Source organism: Vidua chalybeata, chromosome 2, assembly GCF_026979565.1.
Source record: "Vidua chalybeata isolate OUT-0048 chromosome 2, bVidCha1 merged haplotype, whole genome shotgun sequence".
In the NCBI taxonomy this organism is placed as follows: Eukaryota; Metazoa; Chordata; class Aves; order Passeriformes; family Viduidae; genus Vidua; species Vidua chalybeata.
This window is the reverse complement of record NC_071531.1, coordinates 92,119,033-92,139,741: the sequence shown is the minus strand read 5'-3', so window position 1 is coordinate 92,139,741 and position 20,709 is coordinate 92,119,033. Positions and strand designations below refer to the sequence as shown.

Genomic DNA, 20,709 nt, shown 5'->3' with positions numbered 1-20,709 from the left:
CAAATTATCATGCCTTCTGTGTTTTATTCTTGTTACAGAGCCAGACTTCTTAAAGCTTTAAATGTGCCAAGTAAATGGCATCTACCTTTCTGAATAATTTTACCCATTTTTCCCCATCTGAGTGCAATAGGTGCCCTTATTAATGCACCTGTCTTTCATTCACTCTGGTATCAAAAAAAAAATTATTAGAAGTTGGCCTTCAAACCACCATCTGAAAGATGTGGTTGTGTAGATAGGGCTTTCCTGCCATGCTCTCGCTCTCTGTCCTCTCTCCATGCATGAATCTCCATTGCCTTCTCCTGGCTTTTTTTTTTTTTTTTTGTCTTTTCAACACACTGATCCTTTCAGTGCACATTGTTCAATTTGGGCAGCCCAAGTTAGTTTCCATGTCATTATTTCTTTAAGCTGTAATATCTGCTAAGTCATTGGCCAGTTTGACGCAAAGCTACACAATTAAAAACAAGCATGTAAAGTTGGTGTACCATTGGTATTCTAAACAACACAACGTTTACTGTGCAAAGCCAACTGCACAGTTGGCTGAAGGGAAATGAACCTCAGTCTTTGGTCAGGATTGCATCATATTCTGTTTTTCAGTTACTGAGCTTTAAAGTTCATTTCTCCAAACAACTGTTATAAAGTCAGAACTATTTGATTACAGATATGACAGCCATTATCTTTCAAATCCAAGTAACATAGTGTATTTGAAAGAACATCATTAAGCTGAAGGGTTAATCTCTGCCAATGATGCTGGAATTGAACAAGCAACAACTAAATTCTGGATGAAAAACTGAACTAGATAGTCTCAAAGAACAGGGTCAGGCAGCACTTAAGAAGCATTCCAATGTGTTTATATCCATGTGTACCAAATCAGACTTTAAGAAACAAATTATCTCTACCATGACCACACCTGAATGTTCTGATTACAAGCCAATTTGTTGCATAAGGCAAAAACATTTTTCCTCTGGGACTTCTATTCATTAAGATGCATTTGATTTTCTTCCAGTAAAACAATCATTTAAATCCCTTTGTCATTTGAGTATAATTCTGTTTAACTTCATTTTGTTCATTTGCAGGATTATGCTTATTTTTATTGTGTGTCTTGTAATCATTGAACCTCAGTATTAATATCTTACTGTTTTGTAAATTGAACTAAAAAATATATTCAGAAATGAAAACCAGCATAATCTTTTGTTAAAACAAAAAGAACCTGCACAGAGTAAAAGAGCATCCAATGTGCTATGGAATGCATCTTGAAACAAATATAATTTGAGTTAAAGGCTAAAAATAGTATGAACTCATGTTTTGGCCATGTCTGAAAACAGGAGCATTGGAAATGGTATGTTAGTCTTGTATAGATCTATATTTAGGCTGTGACTGTAAATTCTGGCCTCACAGTTTGCAGTGGCTTAAATGTGAACATTTACTCCAGAGAGCTAATACTCAAGGAGTAGATGTGGAAGTGAATCCAATTATCAGGCACCAAACCTCAAGATTTAATGAAAAACAATTACACTTTCCTGGTCATCACAGCACCTGTAGTTTTCCTGACTGATCACTGATTTCAAAACAATTGTTTTGTCTTATGTGTTGAATTTCTATCCAATTTCTATCACCAAATCAATAACATTTCAATTTTTGTTGTTTTTAGGCATGGATTTTGCTTTTATACTGAAGGATCTTTCATCCTGAAAGCTGGCAGCAATGTAGGAAACAGGATCCAGAGCATCACTGAGAGAACAGCTGTAATAGAGGGCAAAAATAAGGTATGATTTGTAGGAGCAGATAACCTTTTCTTGTGTTGAAAAAGCACTGTAAGATGCTATCAAGGTAACAGAGAAGAAGCCAGCATTTTTATACTGTGTAGATTTGAGGACCTGCATGCTTGTAGATAAGTTTCATACTTGGTATTTATCTGCTGAGAGTATTTTTTTTCTGGTGACAGTCATATAAAGGCAAGTGACATGCCAATAGAGTGTATCAGTGGGATTCGCAATATCTGCTCTCTTATCCATGCTCTGAATATCTTGGGGTATCTCAGGAGCATGGGGCAGGATTCCAGGCCATCTTTGCCTCATTTTGTGCAATTGCACAATGTCATGTTGTTTTTCCTATGAGAATTAAACTATTTACATGCATTAGTCAGTTTATTCACAGATGTGGTCCTAGTTGATTAGATGGCCATGTCTTTTTTGGAATAAATTCTAAAGAGCCAAAAGAATCCAGATTATGGAAGCAAAGTTTAAGAGAAATATCAGTCAGAGACAGCAAGACGGGATTTATCCCAGCAGGGTTAGCCATCTAAAATTAGGTGTTAGTCCAAGCCAAGCATCCCTTTATGGGTCATGGGGACATACAGATAATTCTGAAGGGCATGTGGGCCTGTTACCTATTGGTGTCTAATGTGGAAGAGAAAGCCCATGAGATTAACTTGCCAAGGGCTAAGGAGGTTTGTCCATCAGTTAAAGCATCAAATCAAGGATACCCTAGGTCAACTGCACTTCCCTAAGATAGACATGAGACTGATTTGGTGTGGTTGGGTGGCCTGTGCTATAGAGCATCTCAGGTGTCATAACACCGTCATAGTCTGTTTTCACAGGCTAGCTTTGTTTGTGGCAGTAACAGCTAGATAGATTATAAATTTTAAAGCCTATCTTACTCTAGGCTGTTCATTTTTAATGACACCAAAATGCTTTTTGTAATTCTAAGGGCGCTGGGGTTAAAGGTCTCTTTTCCTTGATGGCTGCCTTCAGTTTCCTGCAAATGAAAATGGGTATAAACTGTAGTTATTCTCATGTCAAGGCCCTTTCACACACCACAGAATAAATAGGGTTTTACGTGCAGCCAAAAATCAGATCTGGGACTGCATTTTCTCCGGTTGTTTTACTATTTAGAAAGTATCACAGGTGTCCATGGCACCATTCCAGCGCGTGGGAACAGGCTGGATCCCAGGGAGACATTTGCTCTATTTAGCTGTCCTGCTCTACGTGCTTAAAGATCAAGGCAAAGATGGGAGCTAACAGTTTCCTAGGGTACACTATCATAAGAAAGCACATGAAAAATGAAACATAAGGAGGGATTTGAAGGAGGAAAGGGAAATCATTTCAGGCACAGGAAGACACAGTCTATTCCACAGGGGGAATGATGAACAAGATGATAAGAATCAATTATTTTCCAGCAGTCATATAGCCGTGCTATGAGTGCAGTCCTACCTGAAGGAGCTGTCTAATGACCAGATCTCATTCTCCTTGTGTACCGTGCATTTTGGAGACAGCAGAAGAGGAGTGGCTAGAATATCAAAGCAACTTCCAGTCAACAGCAAATAAATTCCTCCCTGGAGGAAGATGCTAATAATGGGTCCTTGCAGCAGAACTGCAAGTCTTTGGCAAGCAGCCCTTTTTAAAAATGTGCCCAGAAATGATCCAAGGAATGGTCCTCGCATGGGAGGATTTGCAGTGAAACTTACTGGTCCTCCCTGGTATTCCTTGTCTTTTTGTTCTTTAGTTCAACTAAGAAAGGTCTACCTTGCTTTGCTTTACTCCTCCTGGTCCCTATGGGGAGGGGGAGGTAAGTGAAACAAACTCTGTACTCATCTTTTTCACAGCTTTTCTAATGTTTCTCTATTTCTGCTGCTCTTCCGTAGCTTTTCAAGCACTGCTGGACTGCTATTGTAAGTAAAAAAATACTCTCTAAGCCCAGGCTCCTGGCCAAGCTGAGAGTTGCATGATTAGTGCACACACAGCTGCTCTAGAGCATCCGGGACTGTTCTTTTAAATCCATGGGAGTCTATGGCTTTTCACTCTTCGCAGCCCAAGACTCATTCTCAGTGTCCCTGAGAAAACTCAAAGAGACAGCTCAGACAGAACCCGTGCCCATCTGCAGTGATATTGTCGGAGCGTTAATAGCACTGAGCTCACTGAATGCAGCACGTCATCGCAAGTGTCTGTCTCTGATGGACTGCTACTGTGAGCAGTTCTATTCCTGCAAGCAGCTGTGAGCAGCTCGTTGAGGCACTTCCACATCGGTGGTGCCCTGCTAAATAAACAGTGTCTACCCCACTTCCACATCCCAACACAGCAAGAGTGGTAAAAACAATCTCAGAGCTCAATGGAAACAACAAAGATGTAGGAGACAAAGCGGTAGGAAATGAATGAAGAAACTCAGAAAGTTTCACATTTGGGTTAGCATGAAAGGAGAAATGCGTGTGGTCACAGGATGAGATTATTGTAAGCAAGGAAAGAGATGAACAAGGAATGATCAACAGGTTTCTTTAGCAATGAGGGTAGCTGTTTTCACCTTCCTAAAGACATTGTGCCAGTTCCACATGTTTCCTGTATGTGCAACATCTAAGTGCTTCTAGTTTGGCTCTTTGCTGTGGTAGGTTGTTTGTTTGTCTGTGGTTATCAAGGTAGCTACAAGTATATTTTAAAGTTAGAAAAAACTCAAGCCCTGTGCCTGTGCAGTTAAAGTAGTGCAGGAAGCCTGCACTATGCTATTCTTTGGTGACAGAGAAACCGTGACAACAGTGTTTTAGTAACATTTCCGCTAAAGCCTCTCTAAGCAGACATTGAGAAACTTGAGTGGTACAATGGAAGAACTTCGTAACATAAGCCATAATACTTAATCATAAGACAGCTCTTGAAGTGATTTGATTCCCCCACCCAGTTTTGATTCTCGTTTTGTTGGACATCTCAGCAACTTCCTACAAAGTTGCGCTATTCTTAGGCCTATTGTGTAAACAGGTCAGACACTCTCCTGTCATTCAGCTAACTAATGCCCATCACTTCTCAGTGTTTCCCATTAAAGCTGACTGCTGGGTCTAACTGAGGGCTGACACTGATTATTACTCTTTGCATGGTCAGTTTTCATTAGAATGTCAGTCAGTCAATGACCTGCAATAATAAGGTACAAAGAGCTGGTGTGTTCATTGTGCCTTTGCATACAGTTGTTAGCGGTGCATGCATTCAGTGTGTTCTGTCCCAGGTGTGCAGGCACACACTGTCTTATCAACAGCTTTGAAGGCACTTGGTACTCCTGCTACAGGGGTACAAGGGACAGGGCTCTGTAGGAGAAGTCAACAAGGATCTTGGGCATGCAGCACTGTGCTTAGAAGACCACTAAGAAGGCAAGTTCAGATGAGGGAAAGCAAAAAGTGTGGGCCAAGAAGAAAGGATTATAAATCCAAGGGAAGAAGACAGTAGACAGGAGGGCAGTTGAGTACAAGGAAAAGTTGGTGGGAGTGAGACAAAACCCTCTTGTTTTTGGGAACTAACCTACTGAGAACCTGAAATGGAACAGAATGTCCCTGACTGCCTCATGCCTCTGCTGCTAGTATATGTTGGAGTACCACTGACCAATAGCAGGTACCACGAAAGCTGGGTCTGTGTCACAGGGTATGGTGTATAAGGTATGGTGTATAAAGGGTAATAATGCATGAAATTGGAGCTTACCATGCATATGTGTGTGTGTGTGTCTGTGTGTGTGCGTAAAAGTACATCTATATATGTATGTGTATACATACATATATATATATGTATGGCTTTGTTTTCCACTGCATGAATACCTAACTGACACAGGTTTTTAGTGGTTCCAGCACTAGTGAATGACAAAGCCACTTTGCTTCATGCGAACTGGAAAGTAATGGCCCTGTAACATGATTCTGGAAGACAAAATTTAGACTCACCCTTGTGTATCTCTGGCTTGGCTGACAAAGATGGGTCAGACTGACTGGTGGTAGTAATAAAAAGTGTAACCCTCCAAAGTGGAGTGCTAAATAGTCAGAAGAGTCAATCCTTCCTGGACATGACTGATAAGTGTAATCACACAAAATAAAAGAGTTCCATCTCTACTGCATCTTCTATGCCAAGCCCTAAACATTTACCTCTCTTCCGAGTTCCCACATTACTGATAACATGGAGAAGCATGTGCTGTGTCTGCTCTCAGTCCTGACACATGCCAGCTGTCTGGCCAGTACATCTGTGCAGATTGGCCATCTGGAACCCAAAGAGGAAGAGAAAGCTGTTTAGCTCACTACAGCAGCATCTTGATCTTTCTCCTCTACCCAACAGCTGGTTTTCATTAAATGCGTGAGATCTCATAGGCTTTGAGTTGTCAATAAATCTTGGTTGAAACTGGACAATGGATTCAAAAATTACTGAGCACATGGAGGAAGAGAGGATACTGGCAGACAGATGGACAGGCTAGCAGACAGATGAACATAAGGACAGTAAGATCTTCTTCAGAACCCAGGCTAAAGATAGCCATGGGAGCCCCACTTGGCTCCTAACAGCACATTGTAACTTCTCCTGGAGCCTTCCCAAGTGCTACTAGAATTGGTGTCAACATTTTTAAGTGAATCTTTGGGAGGTACCAGCAGAACCAAGCCCTTGGTGAGATTAAAACCATCAGCACTTGGGGCTTGCTGCTGCTGAGCTGAGGGACAGCACGGGATGCAGAGGGAAAACACAGCTCAGTTTGATATACAGCAGCAACTCATAGAGATTTTTCTGTCTGACCCCAGGAGGAAAGTGGGTGCTCTCCTGTGTGTACTCATGTCCTCCCATTGATGGTACTTTGGTGGGTACAAATTTTCAGGTACACATGGTGGTCCTGAAGGTGAAATGTGTTGACCAGATGTTTTGCACTGCTGTTCCTTGCTAACATGTGAGGAATGCAGATTGTATGTCTTTGGCACAAGCAGACCAATCCAGCAGTGCACTACCAAAATTTAGAAATGGATCTTCCTAAATGACATTCCATTAGACTAAGATAAACCCAAGAGCGTAAAGAGAGCGTATTTTTATTTATTTCCTTTTTTTTAACCAATAATTCTTCTTAAAAGCATAACTAGAAGAGAATCAACAATAACTGACAGACTTGCTCTATGTTGAAAGGGCAGTATTTTGCTTCTTAATACATGGGTTGCTTCAAGAAGTCAAGGTAGCAATCTCTGAACATAGCAAGTTCATGTCAGTGTCTTAAGAGGCCTTCTGGGAGTCACATAAGAGCCAGGTTGCCAAACATTTTCTGAAAACTTATTTTCCTTCTCTGCCATCAGCTGGAGCATTGAGAATCCTCTATCTCAGCTGCTTTGAGAAGGGAGAAATTTGAGCAGACCCTCCAGGGGAAAGACCAGCCCACCGTGGCTCCGACAGCAATGATCTTGTCAGCTGCTTTGCATTCTCTTTGCCTCCCCAGCCTTTTCCTCATCAGTTTCCACCACAAACAAATCTGTGAATTTCTCTTCCATCTCTTAGTATTTCTGCCTTATGCCTCTTTTATTTGCCCAGCAAAGCAGCAGCAGTGTGGGACTTACTTCCCTAGCCCCTAGCTTTGAGATGAGCTTGTAACATGGTGCTTCAGCAGAGATGATGGGAGTAAAAAAAAGGCATAAAGGGCCAAAACTTTGGTGGTAAATGGGGTTTGTGGAGAGATGATGCTGAAGATATTGAGCATGCCAGAGGGATTTGCCTGTTCTGTCTGATCCTGCCAACTCACTTTAGACTTTCTGTCTATAATGTAGTTGCAAATCCAGGGACTGAAACTCCCTGTTGTGATGCCAGATGATACAAGATTGTGAAAACTTTTGCTTGTTTTGTAGTAATAGCTGTACAGAGGGACCATGCTGCACAAACTGATCTCAAACAGCCATAGTTTCTCCATAAACAATATGCCAGGCTTCGTTTTGTACACACTGTTTCTCTGGTGGGTTTTGGCTAGCATCCACAATATAAAACACAGACTGCACCACTGGAGGGCTCACAAACTATTTAAAGAGATGTTATCTTATCCTTGTGACTAATTTATAAGCTAAAAGATTTATACAGAGACGTGCTGTCTCTAAAATAGTCTGTTCTGTTGCAAAGGCAGTCTTGCTTCCTCCTCTGCCTTAGTAGAGTAAACATACCAGCGTGTGCTCTCCAGCACTAAGGCCTCCTGTGTTCACAGCATTTAATTCCCTTGCCTTCCAAAGATCCATTGCTTGCATGGGAGTTGCCTGTTGGAAGGGATCCTTGGCCCATGCTAAAGAAGTATTTGGGACAGTGTAAGTTGGTCAAAACCAAAACACTGCTAGAGGGAAAAGCTGGCAATTTAAATCACTGGCTTTCAGTGCCAATGAATGCTCTCTCAGGCAATTTAATACACAAGAAAAGGCATCATCCGTAAGTCACTGCAGTCATACTCCTTTAGCTTAACTCTATGCACCATCCTCAGTGTGACAACAGTAATAATGTCACAGTGGGCTGAGGCAGTAAAACTCAAGATAGTATGCACAATTTTCCGTTAAAAAGTAATACCTAATGATATAAGGACAAAATGCAGTCTGATACTTCCAAAAACCTTTCAAACCTTTGGAGTAGTTGTGGGAGGAATAGTCAGCACATGTTTTTCAGGCTTAGAAATGCTCTGCCTTGGTGTGTAGTAAAGACAGGTGTAGTGTAGTCACAGAGCAAGAGCTTCATTCTCCTTCACAGTGCGTGTTAGGTCACAGTTGCTTCCTGGACAAAGTTGCTGTGAGGTAATACCAACTGGCAGAAAAAAAGCTATTTTTTGGTGGAAAGTCTGGCATAGCAGAAGCAGTTTTTAACCACCCACATCAGCCTTCTGTGGCAGATATTGTGGGACTTCCTTCTGGTCTGAGTTAGTGTTGAAAAAACACTATTCAGGAATACAGGAATCCTGGTGCTGTGCTCTGTGTCCACACTTTAAAAAATTGTGCTTAGAACCTGGAAGAAATTTAAAGAGAATTACAAAATATGGACAGGGCTGCACCCACCCTTTATAATTAGAAATTTGTAGAAGTCAGCCTACTGAATTTAGAAAAACAGGATGATTTTTTCCTAAGGGCTGTAATTATCTATCCGGTATTACTGATCCTTTTTTAATCTCACAGAAGATCCAAAAAGGTAATTTATAAAAATTATAGCTAGAAATATTGTGTAGTGTGTTAGCAAACAGGTAGTTGACCACTGAGACAATTTAACAGGGTAGAGGTGCTGTTAGCATTACTTGTAGGGAATTTACCATAGTGAAGTCTTCTAAAACAAATAAGTCAAAACCAAATTATTTGCCTCAACGGTGTTTGCTTGAGTAGTAGGAAAAGTAATAGGCTCTTTCTACTAAAGAATGATTTTGGGAAACCAGAAGATCTACGTCATTTAGGGGCTCAACAAGAGTTTGGGGATAGCTATGCTTTCTCCCAGCAAGAGACAAAAGCAGTGCAAATGTTCAGTCAGTGTTTATGTAAAAATGTAGATAACTGGTCCTTATTTATTACTGCCTCACCCTCTTGTGCTTGTCTCTGAACTCCAGCAATCAGGCAGACTTAAAAGAATGTATTAATTGCACAGAATTTATTTTTAGGGTTTTTAGAGAAGCCAAATAATTCCAAACAGTGGAATTCTGAAGCCCCACAATTTCTTTTCATCACTGTCCCAGCTCTGCCTGTAATTCCAGCCAAACCATGTTTTACTGAGCAAGTAAAATGGCAACAGAAAAACAGAAAATTAAGCTACCAAAATGTAACTGGGAGCACATTACACTGATTAAGTCCATGTCCATGCCTCATGTCTGAGCTCCATAACAGAATTACATGTCATTTGTTTCTGCATAACTTTCCTCTTCTGCCTAGTGCAAAAGCCCTTAGACAATGGCTTTCCATCACCCTAAAAGTATAACTCTTCTTATTACAGTGGTTTTTGTGTTTCTAAGTGCACATTAGGTGTTTTTGGTCCCTGGTCTTTGAAGGTCTTATCTTTCAAGTTATATAATTCTGAGAAAATATTTAGTGTGCTGGACCTCTTAAGATGGTGATAGAATATAACATAAATAAAACTGACATATCATTATTTAATAATAGAAATATTAACTCCAAGAACAGAGAAGAGTACAAAAGAAGATGAGTAAACAACTCTTTTGCCACTGTTCTGTCTCACCTGACACATATGTGGGAAAATGAAAGAAATCAAATTAGTTGAGTGCTAAATTGAGCTACTTTTTCCCCCCAGGATTGTCCAAATGCCTGAGGCATGCCTCACCTATTCCCTTTGCAGTCTGGCTCTCCTACAGGCTGCTTATCTCCTTGTGTGAAGCACATTGTGTCATGTTTCATGTCTTGTAGCTTACCATTACATCACCAGTGAGAGAGAAATCAATCTGAAAGAGATGTTCAAAGATTTTTGGTCATGATGGCTTTGATGATATAAGGGTCACCCAAGGAGCTTGTTTCCTGTTATTCTTCTATCCTTTGCAAAACTGTTTATAGTGACATCTCTTTTAAATAGCCCCAGAGGTGCCCATCACTGATGGGAAATGGAAAGAGTGGATCATGGGACGGCCAGTGGTGACTTGGAGAAGGCAAGTTTAAATAAGTTCTTGTGCCAATGAGAACTAAACCTCTTCTTTCTTTTGCAGACTGCTAGCACTCTTGTTGTAGCTGAAGCCAAATCCTCAGGAATCTACAGCTGTGTGGCATCCAATAAAGTGGGAAAATCTGAAAGAAATGTCAGTTTTATTGTAACAGGTAAGATCTACTCCTCTATAGAGTCAAACATGTTTCCTGATCCTGGAATTATAACTGTTAGGTTGTTGTGGCTTTTTAATATACCACTGTTTCAGAATTGCTGTAATGTATGCACTTGTAAGCTCATACTATGCTTTTGGGTGATGCTGGTAGGTTTCACAGCAGCTGGTCTGGATTTCTAGGGATGCCAAATTGTTGAATGATTCATTCCTCTCTCAAGCATCAAACATGACAGAAATTACTCACAAATACAGCAATGAGTAATTCCCCATTTTGGTTCATCTCTGCAGTCATTTCATGCATGAAATTTTAGTGCATTTTCGCCCACCAATAAGCCAGTTTCATGTGTGACATTGACAGTGTCTACAGCCTCATTCTGTTGCCCACCAGGATATCTCACAACACAGAACCTAGAACAGTGTCAGTGTCTGCAGGCAGCAGGGTCTTAGAGATGTCTGGAGTACCTCTCACAGATCTCAGGGAAAACGGCAAATTATGGGTGGAAAAGTGTCAGGATACAGACTACAGAATTTTGTTTCCTCTTCTGAGAAAGACAGCCTGGAATGTCATTTGCGCCATGGCACTGAGAATTCCTATCTTGTTATCTTCATGTATGAGTATGCTTTCTGTTAATTTTGCATTATGAGATGTGTTTGGAGTTTTCACAAACAAATGACTTAATGTTTTACTTCGGGAATTACTAAAAAAAGCCCACAGTGTGGTTTTGGGAATAACTACTGCATTATTCAGTAACATAAAGTCTGCATATGCAATTACAAAGCATTTGTTTTTTGTCAAAAGTTTGTTTTGTTTATAAAGCAGTAGTTTTATAAACTTAGGCTGTTGGCAATTTTCAGGGTAGATTATTAAAGAAATATAATTCATTCAAAAATATGAGAAAAAGCAAAAAAGCTAAAATATTTAGATGCTTTAATCCCCAAATCATAATCTCTGGGGTTTTTATGTTGTCATTCTCTTGCTTATAATTCTGATGAGTAATTTTAGAGAAACTCATTCTATTTCTATCTCTATTCTACAGATATCAAAAGAGAATAGACACACACTCACTAGACCTGGTTAAAAAAAAAAAAAAAAAGCTACTTTAAAAAATGTTCCATCTCCCAAACTTTGTATTTTTAAAATATTCTGACTAGCTGAATCATAGAATACCAAGTTGGAATATCTGGTCCAACCTGTCCTGGGAAAATCACAGCATCTTGTGCAGATGGATCTTAAAAGAGTCCAGTGTTGGGGAATCCACCACTTCCCTGGGGAGATCATTCCAATGACTGTCCACATAGTGAAAAATTTCTTCTGGTGCCCAATCAGAATTTCCCCAGGAGTAACTTGTACCCACTACCCCTCATATTTTCCATGTGTCTCCTTGTAAAATAGGAGTCTCCAGCTTCTTTGTAGCCACCCTCTAAATACTGGAACACGTTGATAAAGTCTCCCCATAGCCTTTCCTCAAGGCTGAACAAACCCAATTCTCTCAGCCTCTCCACATACAGCAGACTTTCCAGTCCTTTGATCATCTTTGTGGCACCTCTGGACCCTTTCCAGACTTTCCACATCTGTTTTGTATAGAGGGGACCCAAACCGAATGCAGTATTCTGGAAATGGCCTGACAAGTTCTGAGTAGAGTGTAATGACTTCTTTATCTCTGCTGGTGATGCCTGATGCCCTTGCTGTTACCCCAGCAGCCTGTTGACTTTTATTTACCACAGCAACAGCCTTTCCATTCATGCTGAGCTTGTTGTCCACCACAGGTCCCTTTCCACAGAGCTGGTCCCCAACTGTGTAGATCTGTTGACCCAGATGAACTGGTTTTGTGCTTCCAGGAGAGTGCCCTTTCCTGTAACTGGTAAAAGAGAAGAAAAGATAGCTTAGGCATCAATACCTTTTACTGGCACCTCCAGGATTTTGTAGTCTTCCTTGAATCTGCCCAGATTCCATCTGGCTTCCATCCAGCTTGCGGTATCACTCCTGCCCACACAGAAGAGTAGCAATGAGTAGTAGTCAGTGCTCTTGACAAGTTGTGGCACTGTCTCACCAACATTTCAGCTACCAGAAGGCAGCATAACTCCCTATCACGCCAGCAGATGGGCACTACTGCAAGCACTTGCCATTTCTTTTTTAGGTATCCACTGTTGTGCTTCTTGTACGGTTTCACCTGGCAGACTTCGTTTGTGGGTGTCTACAGCTGTTAAAGCTCCATGTCATAACACACTTTCACATTTAGAAAGTTCCACTTATCTATAAATACAGAAAATTGGTATGAAGCATGAGAAGTATAAACAGATAAGTGATACATAGGCAGGTTGTTTGTTAAAGTACAGAAACAAGAAAGATGTCTCCATGTTCTATTAATGGAAGTGACAAGAACATTTGCCACCTTGAAGATGACTCTTGTCCCCACTCTCAGTTTTGCTTTCATCCCTATCTTCACATTGTGTGTGTTTGGACAGAAAGCTGAACACCACATAGTTCTCCATAAATTAACATGCCAATGAAAGTTTCATCTTTGTGTGGGTACTTCACATGAAACTTTGAGAAGTCACTGAGAATCATTCACTGAGAATGCTGCTCTTTCAATGTGCAAGATGCTGAATTTGGCCTTCTTTAACTCTTACTCCTCAGTTTTCACAATATGACATGGAAGATCCTGAAACCAAATGAAGCTGTACTTTGATGGACCCCATTCACTGTATCCAATCCCCCTTTCAAAGTTTTGAAGGTGGTTTCAAGTATTTTAATGCAGTGGCATGAAGGATGTAGTTTTCCTATTTAGACCTAGCATTCTCAGATCTTAAACAAAGATGGAAAGAAATCCTTCTCCTTGTTACTAAAACTGGCAGGAGAACATGAAGAATGTTATGACTTCCCTTTGAAGAATCTTATATTTTCTGGTGTTCAGAAAGAGGAGTGTCAGCTTTATTATGTCTTGGAATTTCTTAACATCTTGACTATTGGTAAACATTCTTTATAGGGTAGTGGAGTTGAAATGCATTTGTCCTATGAGTTCCTGGAACTGAGCACTTCAGTTGCATGACATGGAAAGTCCTGATCATCCTCTGACACTCACTTGCATTGATTGAAAGCAGTATAAACAATACTGTTGTTTGGTCCCTACAAAAATCAGTTATACTCACCATAATTCTCCTCCATCAGGCTAAGACCAAACTGCTGTGGCTTGCTACAGCCTGTGTTTCACATCAAGAAACAAACATGTCCAGAATGTGCTGAAAAATGCACTGAGGGAGTAAAAACCTGAGAGCTTTACATGCTGATGGATGTGAACAGGACACTGAAAAGTATTTCCTTCTGATGAATCCAAAACCAATACTTCAGGGTTTGTGTGACAGCTTAGGGCTAGTTTATCTTATGTTGTTGAGTCTGCTGGCGCCATTTGAAGTCAGCCTGAGCACAAAAAAGTATCTAAAAGTAAGAGAAGTGTCTAAGCAGGAGAAGATGATTCCTTGTAGGAAAAAGAGCTGCTGCCCTCTGTAAAAGGGACACGCCAAAAATTACACTAAAGAGCAGATGCAGGCAAAGACTGTTCTGAACAGGGAGATTCCTTTGCTTGAAGACAATTTCCCTCAGCCCTTGTCCTGGGGAAGAGAAATTGCACATGTTCCAGTAAAGTGGAGGCAGTGCTGTGAAAGGTCTCTTTTTTTGTAGGCAGAAACCATTAGGAAGGTGGTAGAAGGCAGAACATGACCCAGCAGCCCTAGTTTGGAGTTGACAAGTTCCACTCCTTTAGGGAAAGGTGAACATAAGGAAATTAGTGTCAACAGAGAGAACCTAGGAAGAACAAGCACTTTCTTTAGTTACTGTAAATATCATTATTTCTGGGCCTAAAGTGAAATCTGCCTATCTTTTCCTAGGAAGTTTGAGAGTAGTATACATGATTTTATACACTGTGCCTGAGGGTGTATGACACAAAGACCATGGACTTTGGAGTAGTATTCCAATGGCTTCTGTCAAATAAAGGGCATTTTTGGTGTATTGTAACTGTCTTAAGTCTAAAAGCAAATCATTGTTCAAGACCCAAAAGTAGCCATGAAACTTACATGTGATTTCTGAAAGCTCTCCTGCTCACTGGTATGGAAGCAGTCTCTGTAACAACACCTTTATGCCATATTTAATTGTATTAGCACCCTTTCCTCTAGCCTGCCCCTTTCCCTATATTTTGGGCTGTTTTGCTGGCACACAGCAGGCCTATGGGTGTGTTTGCAATTACAGAGGGTGAAACAGGAACAGCTCTGCCTTATCTCCCTGGTTTCCCAATGTCACTAAGCGCATTTTATTTTGAGATTCCTGATGGTGCTTGGCAAAGATAAACAAAATCTTCCATCAGGAAACCTGGGAGCTATTTCCACAGGAAGCTTCAAATCACTAAAGTAAATAAAACCCTTTTACATTATTCCCAGCCATGTTATTTAGCTAGCCTGAGCCTGTAACAATTGGTGAGATAGGTGTCATATATTAGAAGGCTCATAACCTTTAAAAAAATGATTATTTTGGAATCCTGTGCATTTTGCTTCTGTTCCTAGATTTATTCAGAAAATAGTCTTCACTGAAGGCACACTGAGGAAGAGCTCCAGACCTGACAACATAAAAGTAGTTGTAACTGTATTATTCTGTTGGCATGCTATCCTTTTAAGCTAAAAATAGTTCATTTGCCTCAGTCCCCAGGGATCTTTAGTTTCATCTTTAGAGTTTTGCTTGGCTCTTCATAGCTTTTACTGATTACTGGCATCTTCAAAAGGAAAAATTACCACTATTCCTAGCCAATACCTGGCTTTCCCAACACACATCAGAACAATTTGAAATGTACTGTGAGTAAGATGCAGCATCTTCGTTCTTCCAAGTACTTATCCATATTCAAAATGTTGGCCATCTGATTGTTTTTAAGTGTGTCTGAATTTAATGCTTTTTAACAAAATCAAGTATAGGATTCATGTAATCTAACTTTAATCTTGCAGTTAGGTACCTAAGCCTAAGCTGATCATGTAGGATCTCTTCATAATTAAGTGTGACGGATCAGGATCTCTGGAATTTGACCCATCTTAAAGGGATGGTTTGCACTGCCCTCTGGAGAAGCCTGTGTCACCCCATGGACTGTAAACGTTTGTCCACACACAGAACACAAAACATCTATATTCAAGTAGATGTCTCCATTTTGGCAGCTGAGGCTAAATATTATGTATTCAATGCATGGAAGTGTTTCATCTTAATAGCACTTCCAGTCAATATGATCTTAATTAAGATTAGAATCTGACACCACACACTCTTACGTATCAGTCCTGATGGATCCTGATGGTTGTCAGTCAGAGATGTGTTCATGGAGTTTGAAGGTTTTCTTATAGCTTTGTTTGCCAGAGAGAGAAAAGTGGTACCCCAATGGAACGTAAGTAGAACAATTTAACCCCTAGGCTTTAATACCCAGTCTAATATTTTAGTGTCACTGCCTCCACTAGGTTGATCTTTGGACTGCACCCCTGAACTACAGTTGATGACAGGCACACACTTTGCTCCCACTGCAGAGGCACAATGAGTTCAACCAGCAGAAATCAGGCCTCTCCCTGGGAAGCATCTACTGTCAGGAGAAATTTCAATCCAGGACTAGCAGGAGCTCATTTACCCTCTGTTTAACTCAGGACTAGATGTGGAAAAGAGGATGTTAAGGGGAACAACTGATGCCAGGCTTCCAGTAGGCAGAGAGCAGTGAGCAGGTTATGCTCATGGTCCCCTGGAAGATAAGGCAGGTCAGTTTGCAATGTGAGGATTTAGGAAGAAGCTTTCTGATTGATTGGTCAGTCAGTGAGAGAGGTTAATGAAAAAATATGTGGGATATTATTCACTTGAGAGGTTCTTTTTACACATTCCTGCTGAAATGACATTAAACCTGAAGCAACACCGGTAAGAATGAACTGAATGGAAGTCAGTGTCAAGCTGTTCATGATCTGAGAAACAAGAAAAGAAGGTATAATTCTCCCTTATGAAAGAAGAAGCCATTCTTAGGATTTCAAGTCAAGTTATTATGGCCAAGTGCCGTAGCAATTAGTAATGAAAGAACAATTGAAAATGGCCACAGTCTATGTCACTTGACCAAGAAGAAGGAAATGACTTTATCAGAATATTGGCTACAAATAAACCAATAGAGGCTGCATTCTAGGAGCAAAACTTGGAAGTGCTTTCTCTCAGGAACTTCTACTTTCACTGAGGTCAGCGGTGTAAGCGCCTCACTGGAGGGATGAGCCCCAGGTGGAGGCAGCTGGGAGGCAGCTGACACCACCACAGCTTTGCACCACTCTCCAAGTGGAGGAAGTTGCAAGTGACATTACAAAAAACTGCAAACAGGACCTATTCAAGTAGGGCTTTCTACATTGGTGGCTAAAATACTCCTGCCTGAACCATCTGCTATGAAATGCAAACTTAACCCATGTCTACACTTAGTAAATTAGTGCAATGATCTTTGGCTTCTCTCAGGTGAAAATATTTTTCATCTGTGATAATGCCAAGCCACCTAAACAAAATACCTTCATCCTAGTGCTGCCCACACACAGCCGGGTACCCAGGACAGTGGGTACTGCTTCTGCTTACCTCTTGGGTGGCTGGTAGGCTTTAAATGCAGGGAGGGTAAACACCTCTGCTCCAAGGGAAATCTCAGGCATGTGATCACAGATGTTGTAATTTCTCAGGACTAGAAGCATTTTTAAGAAATAGACATAATTTGTCTGAATACTTGTGGATCATAAGAAAACAGTACAACCAAGCAAGTGATGAAATGCGGTATTTTTATACTGCCCTCTTGAGATTCCTTTTCTCTTATACAGTTCACAAGCTGAAGCTGTGATCAGAATATTTCTCCTTTTTCATAGTCCCTCTGTGTTGTCTTTAAATAATTCTGCTTTTGGTACCTTGTCCCAGTCTGTCATAACTTGGCATAACATTTATACAAACTCATTACTTCCAAGAACAGCTCAGTTTACACTAACTGATGTCTGAGGCCAAGTGTATCATAGCTCCAAGAAAAATTGTAAGAATAGCTGGAGCTGAGTGTGTGAAAGATTACACACCTGAGCAGGAAGACAATGACATTGATTAGTTCAAAGGCTTCCTGATAAAGGGGGAAATATATGCTGTGTTAATTTTGGCTCATTAGTTTCATATAAACTAAAAAGTGTTCTTGACTTTTGACAGATGTACCAAGTGGATTCCATATTAGTTTGGAAAAAATGCCCATTGAAGGAGAGAATTTGGTATTGTCCTGTTCGGCCAACAAATTCCTGTACAAAGACATTGCTTGGATTTTACCTAGGACAGTCAACAATCAAACGAAAGCAAAGAAGTCTCACAACAGGGAGTACTCCATCACCCTCACTCTGACCATCAAAAACGTTTCCCTGGCACACTCAGGCACCTATGCCTGCCGAGCAAGGAACATATACACGGGGAAAGAAGTGCTTCAAAAGAAAGACGTTACAATCAGAGGTGAGCACTGCAACAAAAAGGCTGTTTACTCTCGGATCCTCAAATATAAAAGCACAAGGAATGATTGTACAACACAAAGCAATGTAAAACATTAAAGGACTCATTAAACAGTAAGAGATGTCTCATATCATCTTGATTTTTGTATTACTGTTGCTACCTTTCAAGCCCTGAGGTGGTGCTCATTTCCCCATGGGTTGGAAATAGGAGGAATAGCAAACAAAATCCTAACGCGTGAGCTTCCAGTTGAGTTCAGACGGGTGTTTTCTGCTTTGAAAAGGCACGTGGAAGCTGGGGTTTGGAAGATCCCCCGTGCTACATTTTACATGCCGTTATTTTTTCTCTTGCTGTCTCCTACTGAGCAAAAAGGAAAACTTTGGATCAATCTTTTCTTCCGCTTTGATATCAGCCTCATCAAAAGTGTCAAAGCTGAATAAACTGATTAACTTTAAAAACTGCTGTTTTCAGTCAACAATGGACATTTAATAAGCTAACTTGAATGTGCAGAATGAGCACAATTCAGTTTGAGATTGACTGGACTACATATTTTTTATTTTAATCTGATCTTGATGGACTTATAAATATTACCTGCTGAGCAAGTTCTAATACTTATTTATTTGAAATTATTTTCTACACTAAAGTACATTAATCTTAAAAAAGTATCTTCTAAAAGAAGTATGCAGGGAAGAAATAAAAATGTTGATATAATGCACAGACCTATCAGATCATTTATAATAATGATGATTTTACAACTGACAGACATGAACCATGTTTCTCCAAATAAATCCAGGTAGACTTCCAGTTGTTGTGTTGGTCAATTTTTAAAGTCAGTTCTGCACTAATGTAAAAACTACTGATAAAAGTGTGAGTGTTGCTTCTGGCCTAAAGATTCAGGAGTTTGTAATGTTGTAATTATTTTATTAAATGAGGAATGTTACACTAACATGACTGACAAGGTTTTAGCCAGCACAGTTAGTTAATACATTTTTAAAATACAAATTCAAAATTGAAGCCATTAAAAATATTCATTGCTTTTGGTATGCAAATGACAATTGGATTTATTATGGGGATTAAAAACCAGCAAAACTGCTGAAGGACAATTAAGGGCAACCTAAGAATTCCTTGTGAGCATTTCCCCTTTTCTTTTCCTTTGTCATGATTTTGCTATGAGATGTTTCTGTGTGCTATAAGTTCTGTGTAAGGAAAAAGTTACTATTTTTAATAGATCTGATAACTTTATTTTTTTACAATTACATAACTTTTATTATTTTTGGTTTCATTTATGATTGATCACTTATATAGCATTTACATAAGCCATAACAAAACAGACCACAATGACCAAAATAGCTACAGCACAGGAACAAAGTGGCTGTGCTTTTAAAATAGAGGGTGACAACATGACAGTTTCTTGCGCTTGGGAACTCACCAGACTATTTCCTCCTTTAGGTATTGAGACCCTGTCCCACGGCTAAACTTGCCTTTCACGTGGGAATTGCTTTTGTCAAGTGTGAAAGGGTAAACAATAGCATTTCCCCATAATGCCAGTTTCATGGAGCCTAAAATGCTTAGAAAACAATTGATAACCTGGAAGTTGTCAGAGTAAAGAAAAGAATAATCATTTATATCTTGAAATGTCACCTATAGCCTGCTTGTATACAGTTACTCTTTTGTTCATTATTAGCATGATGGCTTCCAGAAACAATGTGTTCTTGCAAAGGGATCAGGCTCTCTTTTTTTCCTAAAACATGCCTAAAATGCAAGTGAAGTAGTTGGCTACTGCTTAAAAATGGAGCAAGCTCACTCTTTAGCATTTGCAATTCTTCAGAAAAACTACAATACAGAATCCCCTTTTTTCCTAGGGTATTTTGTGGGAAGACATTTGATGGTGAGGTGGGCGGTGATGACAGGACATTATGAATTTTCCATGGCCTTGGGAGCCAAAGCATGATGATTTGTAGCAGCCAGTTGCCAGGCAATATGAGTTTGGGTAAAAAAAAAAAAAAAAAAAAAAAAGGAGATGTGTCAATTAGACTGCTCTTCTGTGAAGTTGTTGTGCATTGCAATGATGTATGTCACTGCTGAGTGGAGGTCCCACCAGCCTGGGCTCGACCAGCACTCAGAGGGCCACGCTGTGCAAGGATGTCCTAACATCCCAATGTGGATGTCCGTGTTGGAGGGCACAGAGAAAGCTCACTGGAAACCTTTGAGGAAAGCAGTTCTTGGTGGCAGGATAAAAACTACTGATGTCACTTTTGTTGTCCTTGGATGACTGGAGAATCTCATGGGTTTGGGGAGTTTCTCTGCCTTCTGTTGTGTAATATATTATTTAGGGAGAAAGGTGTGAATTATATTTTTTCTTTTTTTTTAAGTGTTTAAAATAAAGCTTGTATTTATATTTTTGTACTGATTAATAAAAAATAAGTGAACAGACAACATAATCCTAACAAAGGGCAAAAATGGATGGAATACAAATGTAAATCCAAAAATTAACAAATTGTAATATTTTCCCTTTGTTTGCTTTTAAAAATGCAAATTTCCCGTCCCTACCACTCCAGGTCAGACAAATACTCTGATACCAGTGTCCTCTTCTCCCCTCTGCGACCCCCCTGTCACTCCCCTGGACCAAATTCTGCCTACAATGAAGTTCCTCAGAGTAACTGAGAGCAGAGTTTGGCCATCAAGGCAGCATTTGT

General features: G+C 40.1%; 1 protein-coding gene and 1 long non-coding RNA gene across 3 annotated transcripts in view; one reads left to right on the top strand and one right to left on the bottom strand.

Annotated features, from left to right (window-relative positions):
* The window catches only part of FLT1 (fms related receptor tyrosine kinase 1), a 107,732-nt gene that overhangs the window by 49,420 nt on the left and 37,603 nt on the right, over window positions 1-20,709 (top strand). The window contains exons 11-13 of the mRNA XM_053936174.1: window positions 1,649-1,763; window positions 10,411-10,519; window positions 17,729-18,019. Of these exons, the coding sequence (XP_053792149.1) occupies window positions 1,649-1,763; window positions 10,411-10,519; window positions 17,729-18,019 (515 nt within the window). The remainder of the gene's footprint in view (window positions 1-1,648; window positions 1,764-10,410; window positions 10,520-17,728; window positions 18,020-20,709) is intronic.
* On the bottom strand, window positions 1,655-8,419 carry LOC128784510 (uncharacterized). 2 transcript variants are annotated; one of them, XR_008429508.1, is made up of 4 exons: window positions 8,347-8,419; window positions 5,879-5,990; window positions 3,210-3,285; window positions 1,655-1,740 (listed from the first exon to the last, which is right to left on the bottom strand). It is a non-coding gene; the product is annotated as an uncharacterized LOC128784510 (long non-coding RNA). The 2 variants fall into 2 exon arrangements; XR_008429509.1 differs by lacking the exon at window positions 1,655-1,740 and adding an exon at window positions 2,691-2,754.